The sequence below is a fragment of the Ictidomys tridecemlineatus genome, chromosome 6 (genome assembly GCF_052094955.1).
Source record: "Ictidomys tridecemlineatus isolate mIctTri1 chromosome 6, mIctTri1.hap1, whole genome shotgun sequence".
NCBI classification, from domain to species: domain Eukaryota; kingdom Metazoa; phylum Chordata; class Mammalia; order Rodentia; family Sciuridae; genus Ictidomys; species Ictidomys tridecemlineatus.
In genome coordinates this window covers 58774263-58793627 of record NC_135482.1, presented here as the reverse complement: position 1 = coordinate 58793627, position 19365 = coordinate 58774263, and the positions used below count along the sequence as shown (strand labels likewise).

The following is a 19365-nucleotide window of genomic DNA, read 5'->3' as shown; positions in this document are numbered from 1 at the left end:
TTAATAAGATTAATCCCCTTATTGTTAAAATCATCTTCTGCTCAGTTTCTTTCAGAAAGATGTATATTCTTTGGATATATCTGCATTCCAAAATGTGTAGCTAATAAAAACTGACATTTTGCAATCAATCTTTTCTAAAGGATTATTTCCTGATGATATATGTATGGTTAGTTTTGAGGTTTTTGCTAGTGGCAACTAAAACTTTTTCAAGAAAAAAATAACTTTTATGAATTTTAAGACTAAATACAATATGATTTGCCAAAGTGGTAAATAAATGCACAGTTAAAAATTTACATGGAATTTGCAATATTTTTTCCCAATTCTTCAATAAGTTTCAAAGCATCATTAGCTTTATCTGTATAATAAATAATTTACATTCAGTAATATTAAAATATTAAATCCCTCAGCAGAGAAAATTGAATATGTATCAGTAACATTTTGAATATACATTTTTGAGAATTATTGCTCATGGTGCTACTCTAATAGAAAAATACAACTCTTTCAAATATATTCTTTGAATTTTTCATCATGAGTTACACAAATATTTTTTTTTGTATCTCTAAATCTGAGTTTAACTGACTCAATCTTATAGTCACATATTCAGAATAAATTGGTTTACATGAAAACTCTTTTGTGCACAAAACAACAAAATAGAAGAAATACTTACTTTCAACAAATTCCCCAGGGGTTTTCTTTGCTGATGCATTGTGAAAATTTCTTTTTACTATGATCAAATATATATTAGGCATGTTTTTTTAAAGTCTTAAATAAATTCATTTCTAACCCATACTTTTTTTTACTTCACTTTCAACAAAGACTATGTTCACATTAAAATCCAGAGATATTTAGAAACATACATGAACATTTGTATTTTTCTCTCCAGTCAGCATATGTGCCTCATTTTCAAACACATTATTCTGACTTCTCTAGAAATCAAATGATTAACCTCCAGTTTCAGCCTTACCTAAAACCTAGAAATCTAAGATGTTTGTTTTTATCAAAACTGTACTATTTTCTTATTGATGCTTATTTTAATGTTATTTTTAAAAAGTAGCTACAGTTTCTTATTCTGACTTGAATGAAGCAATTTTCTCTCCACATTGATATACATTATATTTCCACTTTTTATATAAAGAGCATATTTACTCAGAACTGGTATAGTTTCTTGGGGATTCTTATGGGAAAACATACTAATAAGTATTTTTATCATTAACTCTAGAAACAAAATATCAAAGTTAATAATAGCCTTGATGCAGGGTGTCTATAGGGGAAATAGAAATGTTGACTTTAAAATGGAGTCTAATTTCTATTGTGGTATTCAAATGATGTATGGAAAATTAAGTTGTGCCAAGTGTATGGGATATGGGGAGCCTTCTCATTCTCCCTTCCAAAAGAAGAATTCAGAGATGAATGTGTAGCTAGAATGTTGTTCACAATCTTTAATCACTGAAAATTCTAAAATTAACTCATATTATGTGATTTGCTGTGTCAAATGTATTTATCTCTTATAATATCCCTCCAAACTCAAAGTCTAAATTATTTACATGTGAATATGATAGCCAGAAATTAATGGCATAACCAAATTTTAGGAAGTAACTTAAAACAGAAATATAATTAAGCAAGATTTTTTAGTGGACATCCAGATATTTATATAAATGTCCTTTAAATCATGAAGAAGATTTATTCTTTTTTAATTAATTTTTTATTTATATACAACATCCCAATGCATTATATAGATCATAAGTTTAAGGTCAACCTGAGTTATATAGCAAGACTCCATATCATAAAAAATATTAATCACAGAAAATGAAATAAAAGGTATCAATCAAAGACTCAAAGCCCAATGAACATCAAGGGAAACCCATGCTTGGTTTCTCTTCAATGAAGCCAGGTGAAATATAGATCAGGTAAAATTATTGTAAGTTCTAAACCTTCAATATGAGTTTGGGTATCTCCCTGGCTAGTAAGTAAATATAGTTAGTTTACATCTGAATCAATGTTAAAGAGGAGATGTAGTACCTAATGGGGAGATTATGTATTAATACTACACTTGGTATTAATTATATTAATATTATTTAATATTATATTTTTCATAAGTTAGGGTGTATAAAGGAAAAGAGAAATATTGCTGGAACAAATTTTACACAGGGGATTTTTTTCAGGTTAGAAAAGGGAAAAGAGAGAGAGAGAGAGAACAGGAACATGGAGGTAACTCCAAGTTAATATATATCTGGTCACGGAGGAAGTTTGAAAAAAGGAATGTACACATGCATGGACCCTGAGGATGATAATGATAACATGACACTCATGCTATTTCCTTTGTCTCTTGGATTATCTATTCTGGGGAAAGAGGTGGATTCTCAGAACACAGGAGTTGGGAGTAGTTGATAGATGAAATTGGTGCTTTTGAAGTGTGATACTCTATGAATACTTTCAGTTCTTGGGAACTTAGTGCAGGGACCCCACAGAGTTAGCATTCTTATCTGGGAAGATAGAGCACTGTCTATTGTTGCTTACACAGCTAAGTCCTATGATAAAGCTAGCTCTATGAATGAGAACATAAGATGAAACCTGAAACCAATTCCTCTATGAAGTAATGTGCTTTTTCTAGGATCAAGCGACAGACACTCAGAATAAACAAAAAATGGATAAAAGGAATCCCTGTGTTGCCTTACACTTTCTAATTATTCTGTAGTGCTTCTCATTGTCAATGTCTATCAGGGACTTATTGCAAAGGAGATTGGGTATTACAGTTTACAGTGTGTCATAACCAAGATCAAATAAAAAAAAACTAAATAAATGCTGGCTTTGGTGCTGCAATATGATCCATAAAAATTAGGATGTTTTGTTTTCCAATTTTGATATTTTTTCATATTAATAACTATAGATATATATCTATGACCCTTTTGACTGTGAAATATAGAAGACTGTTGTATCATGAGTGAAAACATGTAAGAACCTTTGATTATGCTTTACCATGCTTTCCTTCTTTTAGTTACTCACTTAAACAATCTTAAACAGGTCCTGGATGAGCAAGATATGGAACCAGCTTTAGCCATTATATATTTGACAAGTCAGGAGAGCAATACTTTTAATTCCTTGAAATCTTGATATTAATAAAAAAAGAACACCATCTGTTTTAGTCAACTTTTTCACCACTGTAAACAAAAGACTGATAATAATAATATCAGTAGAAGAAGAGTTTATTTGGGGGCTGAGGGTTTTAGAGGTCTCAGTCCTTAGATAATGTATGTGACAAAGAAAGAAAAAAATAGATACAAACTGATAAGCTCATGAGGGTGTACCTCAAAAGGAAACTGCTCTCATTAAGAGGAAAAATAAGGAACTTAGTGCTCTAGGTTTCCAGGTACTAAAGAGCCAAAAGGAAATTGATGTCAAGCTTGCTGGATCTTAATGCTATTCCTTACAAAGTTTCCACTTGGGAGGTACAGTCAGGGATCTTCTGTAGTAATATCCAATGCCATGTAACTAAGTACTACAAATTCAGCACTTCAAAAGGACACACAGTAGAAATCTCACAGTGTCTGTGAGTAGAAAACCTGCAAGTTCTACAGCACCGCTGCCAAAGCCACCTGTAGCCTGGGTCCCTATGCTGAGGCTCAGCTGGGGATCATGAGTTCATTCCAGGATTACTCAGGCTGTTGCCAGGACATTTATCATGGTTTTGGAATTCCTGAAAGCTTGTTTCTCCAGAGACAGCAATGGAAAGATGCTGGAGAGCAACCAAGCTGGCAAGAATTATATATAAACAACATAATCAAAACATGGACAACAACCACAACAACAACAAAAAAGCTTTGCCATATTATTCTACTGGTGGAGAATACATTCTGAAAGAGCATGACCCCAGGGGTTTCCAGTCTTGGATACTTCAGTAGAGCCCACTTGCCAAGTCTTCTTCAAAAGCACATATTCCCCTACAAGCCCAGTGGAAATGTGGGAAAGAGAAAAGTTCTGAAATATACTAAACCAAACATTTACAAAATATTAGAAAACAAAGGAAGGGTACTTCTATTCTCTCTCTCTCTCTCTCTCTCTTTTTTTTTTTTTTTTTTGGTTAAAAAAGAGAGAAAAAGAGCCTGTCCCGTTTTGAAGTTTCTCTTAAAATAAGATGATCAACCTAAATTACCAATGTTTCTTCTCCATTATCTGCCATGGCAAATCCTGGTAAGCCAAAAACAATTAGAAGAAAAAAAAATTTAAATGAAAAATGTGTGCCAAACATACTGCAATCAAACAATTCAGTAGTTGAAACAATGTCAGAGACCCCAAATTTTCCAAGAGAAATAAGACAGAAAATAAAAAGAGTGCATAAACTGCCTGCTTTACTTCTACTGTGAGCAATACTTGGTGTCTTTTTTTTCCCATTTCATCAGCTCTATGTTCATATTACTCTCAATTGTCATTTTATCTTGCTGATGTGCCTATCTACTTTCTCCTGTCTAAAATAGACACTCAATATGTTTTTATCAATTCATAAAACATTTGAATTGCAAATTAAATATCACAAGACCTTTCCTCTTATTTTCTCAGTTTTTGTTTTTACAGTTCCCATGGCATTGGATTATATGACTTTGTCAGATATTTGTTTCAGCTTGAAAGAAAATGAGATTGACAATAGGAAGTTGAAAATAATTAAAGACTGTCATGTCCTCATTTTTTAGTATTTATTTATTTTGTGTTGTAGTTGGACACAATAGCTTTATTTTATTTATTTATTTTTACTTGGTGTTGAGGATAGATCCGAGGGCCTTGCACTTGCTAACCGAGCTCTCTACTGCTGAACCACAACCCCAGTCATTGTCATATTGACTTCACTGTTAATGCTGGCATTGCAAATCTCTGGCATTTAATGTTGAAGAAACATAATTTCTAAAAGAAGCCTAATTAAAATTACTTTCTTTACTTTAGGGGGCTCTCATTAGTACAATGTTCTCCAGAGACATTTTAATCCTGCTTTCTTTGTTTTTTAAATCAAGAATGAAGTTAGAGGTTCCAAAATTTCCAGTAATATCTAGAAATAGAATGTATTTTGACTGGAGAAAATGGGATACTATTTACACAGACCATGTTTAAAAGTTCAAAACATTAATTAGAATCAATTATCCAGGTTTTTTTGTTTTGTTTTTGTTTGTGTGTGTGCATGTGTGTGTATGTGTGTATGTGTGTGTGTGTGTGTATGTATGTGTATGTCAATAAAAAAGTACTACTGAAGTTAGGAGTGGCTATTTCTCAAGAAAGATATTTAGAATTTTCCTTAGAAAGTTCCATCGAGCACATGTTGCATGATCAAATAAGAATTTTTATTCCTAGAAAAGATAATGTAAGAAAAGCATAGTACCACTTATATATTAGCTAAATAATGGAACATTTGACAATTTGTGTCCAATAAATTTATTACTCAACAATAAATGTAAATGTAGAGACAGAATAAAATATAGCACAGTCATATTAAAATTAAAGATATACATGTATGATGGAATTATAGAAAGTGCGAAACACGCACACACAACCAAAGTCCAAACACACACACACACACAACCAAAGTCCAAAGTGCTTCATATCAAAATGCAAAAAATATTACTTCAAAAAACATATGCAAATATTTGACTCATCTGATTCACATTTTATTGTTTTCCAGATACATTTTTTATCAGGAAAATCTACCTGAAACCACCCGTTGGAAATGAAAAATAAAACATTAGTAACAGACTTCACCCTCCTGGGTCTAACAGATGATTCAGAGCTCCAGTTTGTGACTTTCTTCTTTATATTTCTCACCTATGTGCTGAGTGTTACTGGAAATCTAACTATCATCACCCTTACCCTGCTGGATTCCCACCTGAAGACACCCATGTATTTCTTCCTCAGGAATTTCTCCTTCCTAGAAATTTCATTTACTTCTGTCTGTAACCCTGGGTTTTTGATCAGCATCATAACTGGGGATAAGTCGATTTCCTACAATTCTTGTGCCGCTCAACTCTTTTTATTTATCGTCCTTGGATCAACAGTTTTTCCTCCTGGCCTCTATGTCCTATGATCGCTATGTGGCTATCTGCAAGCCTCTACATTACACTACCATCATGAGTAACAAGATCTGTTACCAGCTCATCATCATCTCTTGGCTGGCTGGTTTCTTCGTCATTTTTCCACCACTGACCATGGGCTTGCAGTTAGATTTCTGTGATTCCAATGTCATTGACCACTTCACCTGTGACTCTTCTCCTTTGCTGCAAATCTCTTGCACAGACACCAGTACTCTAGAGCTCTTGAGTTTTGTTTTAGCTTTGTTCACTCTCTTGATCACTTTGACACTAATAATTCTCTCCTACACTTACATCCTCAGAACAATTCTAAGAATTCCTTCAGCTCAACAAAGAACAAAGGCCTTCTCAACCTGTTCCTCACATATGATTGTTGTCTCCATCTCATATGGAAGCTGCATCTTCATGTATATGAAAATACCTCAGACCTGAAAACTTTCATTACTTTCTGAGTTTGACTATTTTCAGGATGTGGATGGAGCCAAGGCATTATTTGCCATTCTATGACTGGCTTTTATCTTAGTATGTCTTCCAAGTCCAAGTATGTTGCTGCATATGGAAAAAATCTCATTATTAATTAGGTCTGAATAATATCCTAATGTGCATGTGTGTGTGTGTGTGTATATATATATATATATATATATATATATATATATATATATATATATATCACATTTTCTTTGTTTACTAATCTGTAGATGTATATTTGAAGGATTGCTTTCATATCCTTGGTATTGTGAATAACGATGTAGTAAACATAAGCATTTGAAAATCTCTCGAAGATCCTGGTTTCAATTCTTTTGGGTGCATATAAAAAATTTTGGTTTTCTATATCATGTGGTAGTTCTATTTGTGATTGTTTTGAGGAACAATAGTACTGTTCTCTGTATTGGAGGTGCCATTTTATATCTCCATCAACAGTGTACATGAATCTCAATTTCTTCTCTCCTGGCTAACACTTGTTACTTTTAGTTTGGAGGATTGTAGTTTTTACTTTTATTTATATAATCACCATCATAAAAGATGTGATGCTTCACTGTGGTTTTAACTTGCACTTCACTGATATAAGTGATGTTGATAACCTTATACATTTGTATATCATCTTTGGGAAAATAACTATTCAAGTCTTTTTCTAATTTTTTTCAATTGCATTAGTTGTTTTTTCTGTCAAGTCTACGGAGTTTCTTATATTTTGGATATTAATCCCTTACCATGTTTATGTTTTATAATTTTTTTCCATTCCATGGGATGCCTTTTCTTTCTGTTGTTTTCTTAGCTGTGTAGAAGCTTCTCAATTTATAGTGCTGCCAGTTGTCTATTTTGGGTTTTTTACCTGAAGTTTTGGTGTCATTGCTAAGACTAATGTCATGAAGCTTTCCACATATATTTCTTCCTAGGAGTTTTACTGTCTCAGATGTGTGTTTGTATATATGTGTGTGTATCTCTGTGTGTGTGTGTGTGTTGTCTCAGATCTTATTTTTAGTCTTTAGTATTTTTCCAGTTCATTTTTGTGTATAATGTAAGATAAGGCTCCAGTTTCATTCTTTTGCATGAGAATATATCCTTTTTAAATTCTATTTATTGTATGTACTGTCCTTTCCTATTGTGAATTCTTAGCACCATATAAATATCAATTTTCTGTACATGCATGAGATTTTTACTGAGCTCTGTATTCTGCTCAATTAGTTTTTCATGCTTCTCTCTATATAAATGCCATACTGTTTAATTATTGTAGCTTTGTTAGATATTTAGAAATCAGTAAGTGTTACATGTCCAGCTCCATTCTTTTTCTCATGACTGATTTGGCTATTCAGACTCTTAAGGCATTCTATTCGAATTTTAGACATTTTTTTCTTTCAGTAAAAAACTGCTATTGAAATCTTGATACAGATTGCATTGAATGTGTAGATAACTTTGTGTAAAGAACAAGTGAACAAAATTAAAACTTCCAATCCAAACACAAGGAATCCATTTATTGATTTTGTCCTTTATATCATTTTTCACGTTTTAGAGTTTTTACTATGGAAGTATTTTCTCTATTTAAGTTTATTTTAAGTATTTTATTCCCTGTTATTGCAAATTAAAATGTTTTCTTACTAATTTTTCAAATATATGTTATTAGTATGGAGATGCAGCTAATTTTTGTATGTTGGTTTGGTATCTTGTAACTTTACTTGTTCCTTGGTTCTTACAGTGTGTGTCTGTGTATGTGAGTGTGTATTTTTCAATGTTTTTCTCGTAGAAAATCATGTCATCAATACAGAAAGATAATATGATTTCTTTTCCAATTGAATATCTTTCATTTCTTATTTTATCCAATTGCTCTAGCTTTAACTTTCAGTTCCATATTGAATAAAAAACGTGGTGAATATGGGAATATTTGTCATGAATTTGTTCTTTAAGTATCAAGTTTTCCATCACTGAATATGATGTTTGTGGTGGCTTGTTATACACTGTCTTATTACCTTGGGATTAATTCTTTCTAAAGTGTTTTGAGAATTTTTAATCATAAAATAGTAATTTATCCCCAGAATGCTCAACATGGGAAAAATCAATTTTTTAGATAAACTACATTAACAAAATGAAGGATAAAATCACATGACCATCTCAATAGATACAGAAAAACGTTTCAAAATTCAATACTATTTTGTTATAAAAATACAATTCCTTACTTTTTATTCCGTATAGAAAGGCAAGAGATTCATCACCATTGATTTAAATTAAAGGATTGATTGGATAGTGATGATTCACAATCCTTTGAATAGGTGCAAGTTTCTGAATTATCTCTTTGATCCAAGAGGATGAGTTATATGTTTCATAGCAACAGTGTGCTGGTTAAGTGTATGAGTGCTGGAATGAGGTTGCCTGGCTTTGTATGCTGACCTTGTCATTTACAACCTTGACACTTTGAACAAACCATTACCTTCTCTGGAATTCAGATTTGTTCATTTGTTGTTAAGGAGGAAAAATAATTGTATTGAATGCATAGATTACTTTGTTCTGATTTTATGTAGGTAAACATTTAAAATACTGCAAGAAAACAAGTTCTCAGTAATGTTAACAATTATCATTATATTTGGTCCATCTCAGTGTAGCGCTGGTCCCAGCAGACTGTGGGATCAAAGCACTATAGATTGAAACCTCTATAACCAAGGCATTTTATTCTGACCAACACTGAATTTATGCTGATCAACACAAGCTGCAGAATTGGGGCAAACCTATACATGAATCACCTTCTAGTGCTGAAACAATGAACTTGTCAATAACAAGAGTGCAGTAAACCTGGTCTTAGGACATTATCTAGTATTGAAATGGCAGAAATGACTAAAGACTCAAAAAAATAAGCACTTAAAATTCCTAGAAAGAAAGCCCTAAACAAAGACATAATATGAAGATTGGAATAAACACTCAGTTTTTTAATAACATTGAGCAGCAATAAGCATCAAGAACTTTCCAGAAAATACTAATTGTCACAATAAGGTATATGAAGCCAACCAGATAGTAACCAATATAGATGAATTCTTATTATAAATATTATAATATATAATATATATATATATAGAGAGAGTTAGTTTAGGTGGACACAATACCGTTATTTTATATATTTTTATGTGGTGCTAAGAATTGAACTCAGTGCCTCACATATACCAGGTGATTCCTCTACCACTGAAGAGGAGAGCAAGTACAGGATGCTTCATGGCAATCACAGGCCTAGAGCAGAGCTCATCTTGAACTCATGCACACAATAAAAACAACCAACAGACATGACATGACACCTCCTGTTAGTCAGTCACAGGCTCCTGAGCTGACAAACCAGAATCAGCTGGTGGAAGATCCATAGCATCTTGGAGAGTGTCTCCTGTGACCCAGCTCCTCTGGAGGGATCCAAAACCAAGAATGATGAACATCTTCTAAATGTTCCAAATCCTACTAAAATCCAAGCCATTTTCAATGAAAATTTTCTTCACTTTTCAGTGTTTACTATAAATAACACTTCAACTTAATTATACATATTAATACATATTACTCTCTGTCTGGAGAGTTAGTTGTTACCATAATAGCTGACATTGTATCTTCAACACATTTCAATGTATTTTTTCTAATCATTTAAAGCATTAATTAGAATTTTTCTATGCTTTCCCACCCTTGGTTTATTGTTGCTCCTCTTACTCCTAGTCTCCCTCCAACATTATCTACTATTATCTATTATATTACTGCATCAATCCCACCCCATCTATATTTTTCTTCTTTTCAACTTGGTGTGTATTATCCTTTCCCACTTTTTTTCTTTTTTTCTCTCATTTGCCCAGTCTTTCTCTTTTCCCCTTTCAGCCCCTATATAATGCTTTAGAAAATTTTCTATATTTAAAAAATAATGAAAAATCAGTCTTATGTAAAAATGCAGGGAAAACAATGTTTATAGCACCACAATTAACAATAACAAGCTGTGGAACCAACCTAAGTGCTCTTCAACAGATGAATGGGTAATGAAAATGTACGTATACATTGGCGTATTACTCAGGTATAAAAAAGAATGAAATGATGCCATTTGCTGATCAGTGGAAGCTCAATAGAGACAATCATGCTAAGTGAAATAGGCCAGACCCTAAAGTCAAAGGTCAAATGTTTTCTCTGATATGTAGAAACCAGTCCAAAATAAGGGGAAAAAGAAAAAGCAAAGAAAATGAGGGGTTCCATCCCAATAGAAGAAAAATCAATCAATTAGAAGGTGGAATTGAGGAAGACAGAGGAAGAACAGGTAAGGGAAGAACAGTGGGACAAACTGACCTATTTTTCTTATGAATGTAGGGGAATGTACCAGAGTGAATCTCACCATTATGCATATCCACAAGACAATAATTTATAAGCAAAAACTATAAGTAAAGGTAGAAAACTCAGTAGAGGAAAGGGAACAGGGGGAGTGAGAAGAGGGGAAGGGGATATAGTGGGGATTGAATTAGAGCAAATTATATTCCATGCTTTCATGCATGCCATAGTGAGTCCTAGTGTTATGTATAACTAAGGGAATCCAATTAAAAAACACAAGAAAGGGGAAAGATACTTTTTTTTTTTGGTTAAAAAAATTCTGTCCTTCATTGACCATTCTCTGAAAATCAGACAGTCAACCTAAGTCACCAGTATTTCTCCCCCATTTTCATAGATTCATCTGCCAAAGCACATCTGGATAGATTCAATACAATTCTAAGGACAAAAACAATTCAAATTGAGCATATATATCATACATACTGTACTCAAAGAATTCAGCATCTGAAATGATGAAGCAGACCCTAAATTGTCCAATGGAAAAAACACACATAGGAAAACGAAATCAGGATATAAACTAGGCTTACTTGGTTTATAATGTGAAAGGAACTATATATTTTTTATTTTTATTTGTTCTTTTGGATACATATGTCAGTAGAGTATTTTTGCATTATTTATGCAAACATGGAGTATAGAAGTAAATGAGGGCTGGGGCTGGGGCTAAGAGGTTGGAGCACCTGCCTTGCATGTGTGAGGCACTGGGGTTGATCCTCAGTACCACATAAAAATAAATAAATAAAGATATTGTGTTCATCTATAATTAAAAAATTTAAAGAAAATAAGTAAATGATATATGAGGAATTTTTTCAGATATATATATTTCATGAGTTTTATGTTTATATTGTATTCTCAATTTTTATTGTAACTTGCTGATGTGATTATGTACTGACTTTATCTTTCCTGAAATATGTATAAATATTCTTCCTATCAAAAAATAAGAACATAAATAGCACAGTTAATATGTTATGGTTTGGATATGGAGTGTCCCTCTAAAGCTCCTGAATCAATTACAGAAATATTCAGAGATAAAGTGATGAGGTTATGAGAATAGTGAACTAACCAAGCCATCTTAAATTGAATGTATTAACTGTGTACTTACTATATAAGTGGGAGGGGTGTGGTTGGAGAAAGTGGGTCACTGGAGGCATGACTTTTGAGTTTATATTTATCCTCAATGCCTGAGGATGATAGATAGATAGATAGATGATAGATAGATAGATAGATAGATAGATAGATAGATAGACAGACAGACAGACCTATTGGTCTTTTTGTTTGTCATGAGTTTATCAGCTCCCCCACACACTTTCTGCCATGATGCTCAATCTCAGCTCAGACCCACTGCAATGGAATTGACCATCCATGGTCTGAACCTATCAAACAGTCATCCAAAATAAATATCCTATTTTCTAATTGTTTTGATCAGAGCAATGAAATCATAACTAAAAATATTCTATGGCCTCTCCTCTTTCTATTTCCTGCTTTTTTACATGTTCCCATGAAGTGGTATTATATCACAATATCTTTACTTATTTATAATAAATAAATATTACTTTGGCAAGTGTTTGTTTCTGGTTGAAAGAAAATAATATTAACAATATGAAGTCCAAGATAACACAAAACTGTCATTTCTTCCTTGTTGGGGCTAGAATGGTACATTTTTTTGTTATTTCATATTGAGGAAAAAAGCACAATTTCTAAAAGTGCCTAATTAAAATTACTCAGCTTTTCTCTAGGGTGCTGTCATCAGTACCATGCTCTCCAGAGACAGTTTAATTCTCCTCTCCAAAAAGAATCCCCTGTGTCTGTTTGCAGGAGGGGAAAAAGCAGATAAGACTAGCTTGTTTACTTAAAAAAGAATATTTATAAAGCCAAGTTTTCTAAAAGGAAGGTGAGCAAAGCAATAAAAAATACAGCCCATCTTTATTTAAACCATACTTACTGAGGGCCAAGTAAAATGTATTTCAGGGTTCCTAGCACCTAGGGTCAGGACTTTGTTCTTTTTAAAGAAATTTTGGGACACAAGGTATGTCTTGGATCATACAACCTTGGATATTCCTTTACTATTAATCATCTCAACAATTTTAATTCATATTCATAATAGCTTACCTCTTTTCCATTGTTATTGCTCCTTGATTCTTATTCATGAAATGAGCCTTCTCTTGATTAGTTTCAGTTGATTCACAAACAAAATATACACGTTTATCAAGTCTATTTATCTGTAAGTATTACCCCAAAACATGTAAAGAATTCCATTATTTTCTTTCCTGCTTTCTCACCTGCCCTTTTTCTTCCTCTCTCTCTCCCGTTATACCTTCCAATATTCCTTTCTTCCTTCTTTCCTTTCTTCTCTCCCTCCCTCCCCCCTCCCTCTCTCTCCCCCCCCCCTCTCCCTCTCTTATAGCTTTTCTACATTCCATGAAAGCATGATCTCTGGCTCTGAAATCCTTCCCTGTAACCAGTTCTAAACTGTCCATTTTTCTACTGCCATCTCCAATTCCAAACTCATACTTCTACTCGTAAATAATAAGTTGAAACACTTTTACTCAATGACAATTTTGAAAAGCTACCTGAGGTACTCAATTTCAGACTTAACAATGAATTGATTACTTGGGACTGCCCTTAGAGCTTCTGCCACCGCCCAGAATACCAGATTTCTCAAGAGGTCACAAGCTTCTTCCCAGACTATAAACAGCAGAACTTCTTGGATTCTTTGCTCAGGTCTGGTTATAGGACCCTCTGCCAGTACTTGAGGCCATGTCCCAATTCCATTAGGGCCTCTGTGATGTTAGCAATGTGTTTTTAGTGGAGCATTCCTACAAGCAGGTTCACTGTACATAGCAAGCATCATCAGCCCAAATCCATCCATATGCTACATAAGTTTGTCATTATGCAAGAAAATCAGAGACAGGCACAGATTGCGAAGTGAATATAAAGATCTGAAAGCAGAGCATCAAACATTGTCACTCAAGGAAAAGTAACCTAGCATATGGGTTTCAGCATTAAACTACTACCATGTGGGATTATCTCAATGTAAGTGCATTTTTAAATTGCTTGCTTCATTTATGCTTTTTCCTTTCTAATTATTGTATAACCTACATCACTTAACTTTGGCCCCCAGAAACTCATCTATACAGTGATAAATTATTATTGAATTCAAAAAGGAAAAATTTTAATACATTGTAAAATTCTGAGTTTGCTTCTTTAGAATTATGTAAATAATACTTTTCGTTGTCCTGATTCATGTGAAATTATTAATTCTCCATACCAGTAAGAATGACACTGAGTATCATGGAAAATTAAGAAACACACTTCAAAAGGTTTCACGTTCAGAAATTCAGAACATGTGCTAATTGAAACAGTATTTTAACAACAAATATTTTATATTTTAAGATTTTCTTCTTAGTTTTTACATGCATATGGTCAGATATTTAAAGGAAAGTAGGGCACATTTGACAATATAATTTTCTTACGCAGATGCACTTATTGAACCTTTGAAGAGACTAACTTGATATTAAATAAATAGAGATATACACTGCAGGTAACAGACATAGATTATTTGCTTGTGCTTTATGTATATTTTCCAAATTTAGTACATCTTCTTTTTCGAATATATTTGGTTGTGGTTGAACACAGTGCCTTTGTTTATTTATTTCTCTGTGGTGCTGATGATCCATCCCAGTGCTCTACCACTGAGCTACAACCTCAGTCCCCAAAGGTAGTATATCCTCATGATTAATTTAGTGTTTCTTTAGAGGCCTTTTATGTTTTCTAACTCAGAAAATGTGATCAAAAGTCTGTCTTATTAAATAATTGGTTTTTATTTTCATCTTTAGACCTGGAAGAAAGGAACAATAGGAAATGAAAAACCATACATCTGCAACTGAGTTCATTCTTCTGGGATTAACAGATGACCCAAAGCTCAATATTTTCATTTTTCTCTTTCTACTTTTCACCTACATACTGAGCATTACTGGAAACTTAACAATTATCACCCTCACTCTGGTAGACTTACACCTAAAAACACCCATGTATTTCTTCCTCAGGAATTTCGCTTTCCTAGAAATCTCATTCACCACAGTTTCTATTCCTAGATACCTGGTCAGCATAACAACAGGGGATAAGACCATTTCCTATAGTTCTTGTGTGGCCCAGGTGTTTTTCTTCATATTGCTTGGCTCAACAGAATTTTTCCTTTTGACTGCCATGTCCTATGACCGTTATGTGGCTATCTGCAAGCCTCTGCACTACACAACAATAATGAACAGCAGAATCTGCACCCTGCTTGTCCTTGGTTCTTGGCTGGCCGGCTTCCTCATCATCTTTCCACCTGTGATCATGGGACTACAACTGGATTTCTGTGACTCCAACATCATTGACCACTTCACCTGTGACTCCTCTCCTTTGCTCCTGATCTCCTGCACAGACACGTCCTTACTAGAGCTCTTGGCATTTATCCTGGCAATATTCACTAACATTACAACCTTAACATTAGTGATTCTGTCCTATGTGTTCATCATTACGACAATTCTGAGAATCCCCTCTGCTGAGCAAAGGAAAAGGGCCTTTTCCACTTGCTCCTCACACATGATTGTTGTCTCCATTTCTTATGGAAGCTGCATTTTCATGTATGTCAAAACTTCAGCCAAAGAAGGAGAAGCATTGACTAAGGCCATAGCTGTGCTCAATACCTCTGTTGCCCCAATGTTAAATCCTTTTATTTACTCCCTAAGGAACCAGCAGGTAAAACAGTCTTTTAAGAACTTGCTGAAAAAATGCTGGTCAAGTAAATTTTAATGATAAAGAAATGTGGTGCATGAGTATAAATAGAACCTGATATCTAATGCAGTACTAGTATTCTTCCATTTGTCCATTGTCTTCCAAAATCAACTTCTTTTTCCAGAATGTTTTTTTCCTCAGGTTTCTCATTTTGATCTTCATTGGCACAGCTACTGTTTTACATTTATGTGTGCTGCAAATCCTCAGCATGTGTTAATGTCACAAAAATGAGAATGAGAGAACAATGATATTTAGTATTAGTGCTAGAATTTTGATTTAAGTGTCCTTGAAGAACTTTCTTTGAGAGTACCATGTCAAAGCAAAATAAATGTTATTTCAAGCAACCTTGGAAATTATTTTTCCAAGTGCGTAAGTGTTTAAATAAGTTTTTTTTTTTGGTGAGTTAGTGTCTTTGTGCACTTTTATATTTCTCCTCTTGTCTTCTATTATTTTTGTATCATAAATATCATTCTAGGGTTTCAATACATAGGTATTATATCTTCATGATGCATTCCATCTTTCATTGTTATAATGCATGTTGCTTCATGTTTTTGACTTTCATTTCAAGATTATCAAAGGATTATCTTGGTATTTCTGGAAGACTCCTGCTATCTCAACATTAAGCTTCTTTAACAAACTTTTATAATGATTGGTTCTTCACTAATTTTTTTCCATTTAGTTTGCTAACATTGAGCCTTGACTTCATCTTAGACTTCTTTGGAAAGATCCTGTCTTGCCTTTAGTTTCACTGGATCCAATGCCCTCTTTGTCTATTTTTTTGGCTATATATATATATATATATATATATATATATATATATATATATATATATGTAAAATGTGCCCTTTCTCTCACCTTGTTCTCAAAATACCTGATATGCTCATCATATACCAAATTATTTTCCAAGTTTTGTGTGGTTTTACTCTTTTAAAAGATAGGGGTGACTTTGGAGACTTAGGAATGTGGAGGGGGGTTAAGATTATTTAAAATATCCACACTCCTGTAACAGTAAAGTCTAGCTCCTTCAATGCATTTGGAAAGAGGAAAATAATGTTCTGGTAATTTTTTAACAACTAGTTTCTAATAAAAAATGTTCAGACATAAATTTTACAAATGCAAGTTATAAATAATAATAATAAAACATACCTTCATCTTCACTGCAAATTTTATACACCCAGTTCATTTTCACAGAATGTTTTTATCAAATTCCAATCTATGAGGAGAAAATTTTGCAGTTCAACATCAGTTTGACAAAGTCAAATTAAATTATATTTAATCCACTTTTTCCTTTTGATTTATTGTCACTAAGTCTGAGAAGCAATGTCTTATTTAATTAATTTTAAATATAATTTAATTACATTTGTATAATTAATATTAAAATTCATGGCATTGTTTAATAACTTCCTCTCAAGATTTTTAAAATCTTGACATGGTGGCATTACTTCCTTTTTCCAAATTAAGGACAAAAATTCTATGTTAGGTTATTGATTACAATTGCATTTGACATACACCTCTAGGATTTTCATTATGCACATTGTTACAATTTCCCACCTGTCTTTATATTTTTCCATTATATAGCTTTATTTTTATTTTATTATTTTTTGTTTTATTAGTACATTATGTTTGTATATGATAGTGGAGTTCAGAATAACATATTCATAAACACATGTAACACAATTTTTTTCATTGCTTGACTTTAGTACCTAATATTGACTCCCCGTTTTTTACTGTAGTGGTCTTTTTTCTATTTTTATTTTTTTATTGTTACATTGGTTTTATTTTTGTTTTATTGTTTGTTTTCATACATATTGTGAACCCAGGAGAACTTTATCACTAAGCTACATTCTCAGCCCTTTTTATTCTTTGTTTTGAGACAAGGTCTAAATTGCTAAGGCTAACTTTGAACTTGCACTCCTCCTGCCTCAGCTTTCCCATTCGATGGGATTAGAGGCATGTGATTCCAAGTGTCTTTGCTTTTTAATTGGTGAAAAATAGTAATTCATAAAATTGGAATTCATTGTGATATATTCATACATGTACTCAGCACAATTAGGTCAATTTCATTACACAGTTTCTCCTCTTCCCCACCCCTCCTTCCTTCTTCTCAATTCACTTTCTCCATTCAACTGTTCTCACCCCCACCATTTTTCTTACCCTTTATTTCTCTCTTCCACTCACATATGAAAGAAATCATTACACTTTTGACTTTGAGTCTGGCTTATTTAACATAATAGCATGATGATTTCAATTCTGTCCATTTATCGGCAAATGACATAACTACAGACTTCTGTATGTCTGAGTAGAACCCCAGTGTATACATATCACATTTTCGTTATCCATTTATGTCTTGGAAGATACCTGGGCTGTTTCCACCACTTGATGATTATAAACCGTGCTGCTATAAACATTGGAATGCAATTATCACTAAAATATGCTTATTTTAGGTATTTTGGATAAATGCCAAGGTTTGGAACAGCTAAGTGGTATAATGAGTCTATTTCTAGTCTTCTGAGGAATCTCCATACTGCTCTCCAAAGAGTCTGAATTAATTTGCAGTGCCACAAACTGTGTATAAGTGTACCTTATTGTGTACATACTCCTCAGCATTTATTATTATTTATGTTATTGAAGCTTGCCATTCTACCCAGAGCGAGATTAAATCTCAGTGTACTTTTGATTTGCATGGTGCTAATGATGTCGAACATTTCTTCATGTATTTGTTGTCCATTTGCATTTTTTTTCTTTTTAGAAATGTCTGTTGAGTTTATTTGTGCATTTATTGAGTGGGTATTTTTTCTGTTAAGTTTTTTTTCTTCATATATTTTGGATATTAATCCTTTGTCAGAAGAATAGCTGACATTGATTCTCCCCCATTATATAGGTACCCTTTCACACTCTTAATTGTTTACTTTTCTGTGCAGAAGTTTTCAAATTTGATTTCATCCCACTTATTAATTGTTGGTTTTATTTATTGAGCTCTGGGACCTTATTAAGGAAGTCAGTGTCTGTATGTATATGTTGGCATGCTAATCATACATTTTATTCTAAGACCTGCAAAGTTCTTCCTCTACTTTTTATATCTTTGATCCATTTTGAGTTGACTTTTAAACAGGGTGAGAGAGCAGGATCAGGTTTCACTCTTCTAATACAGATATCCAATTTTCCCAGCACCATTTCTTTAAAATGTTGTCTTTCCTCCAATGTATGTTTTTGGTGCTTCTCTGTATCTGTGTAGTATTGTCTCTGTGTTTCTATTTTGTTCCATTGGTCTTCATGTCTGTTTTGATGTCAGTGCCATGCAGTTGGTGGTACTATTTCTCTTCAGTAGAATTGAGACTCAGTACTGTGATGCCACCAGCCTTGTTCTTACTGGTCAGCATTACTTTGGCTCTTCAAGGTCACTTATTCTTCCATATAAATTTTAGAACTGTGTTTTTCAAGTTCCATGAAAAATGTCATTGGTATTTTCATGGGAATTGTATTAGATCTCTGCATTACTTTTGGTACTATGGCCCATTTGAAAACATTATTTATGCCTATCCAAGAACGGGGGGGGGCTTTTCCATCTTCTAATGCCCTCTTCAGTTTCTTTCCTCAGTGATCCACAGTCTTCATTGCACAGGTCTTTTGCTTCTTTGGTTAAATTTATTTTCAGTATTTTGTTTGGGTATTTGTTTTTGTTTGTTTGTTTAGGGTGTTG

The 19365-nt window shown here is 33.2% G+C and overlaps 1 protein-coding gene and 1 pseudogene across 1 annotated transcript; both read left to right on the top strand.

Moving 5' to 3' along the window:
• Positions 1-5674: 5674 nt before the first annotated feature.
• Positions 5675-6668, top strand: LOC144378355 (olfactory receptor 6C76-like; annotated as a pseudogene).
• Positions 6669-14747: 8079 nt separating this feature from the next.
• LOC144365056 (olfactory receptor 6C76-like) lies at positions 14748-15683 on the top strand. Its single transcript, XM_078015838.1, has one exon. It carries the CDS (start codon positions 14748-14750, stop codon positions 15681-15683), a length of 936 nt encoding a protein of 311 aa, XP_077871964.1.
• The last annotated feature ends 3682 nt before the right edge of the window (positions 15684-19365 follow it).

Excerpts from the sequence above, each read along its gene's own strand:
- LOC144365056 (XM_078015838.1), top strand. The coding sequence starts at position 14,748 with ATGAAAAACCATACATCTGCAACTGAGTTCATTCTTCTGGGATTAACA.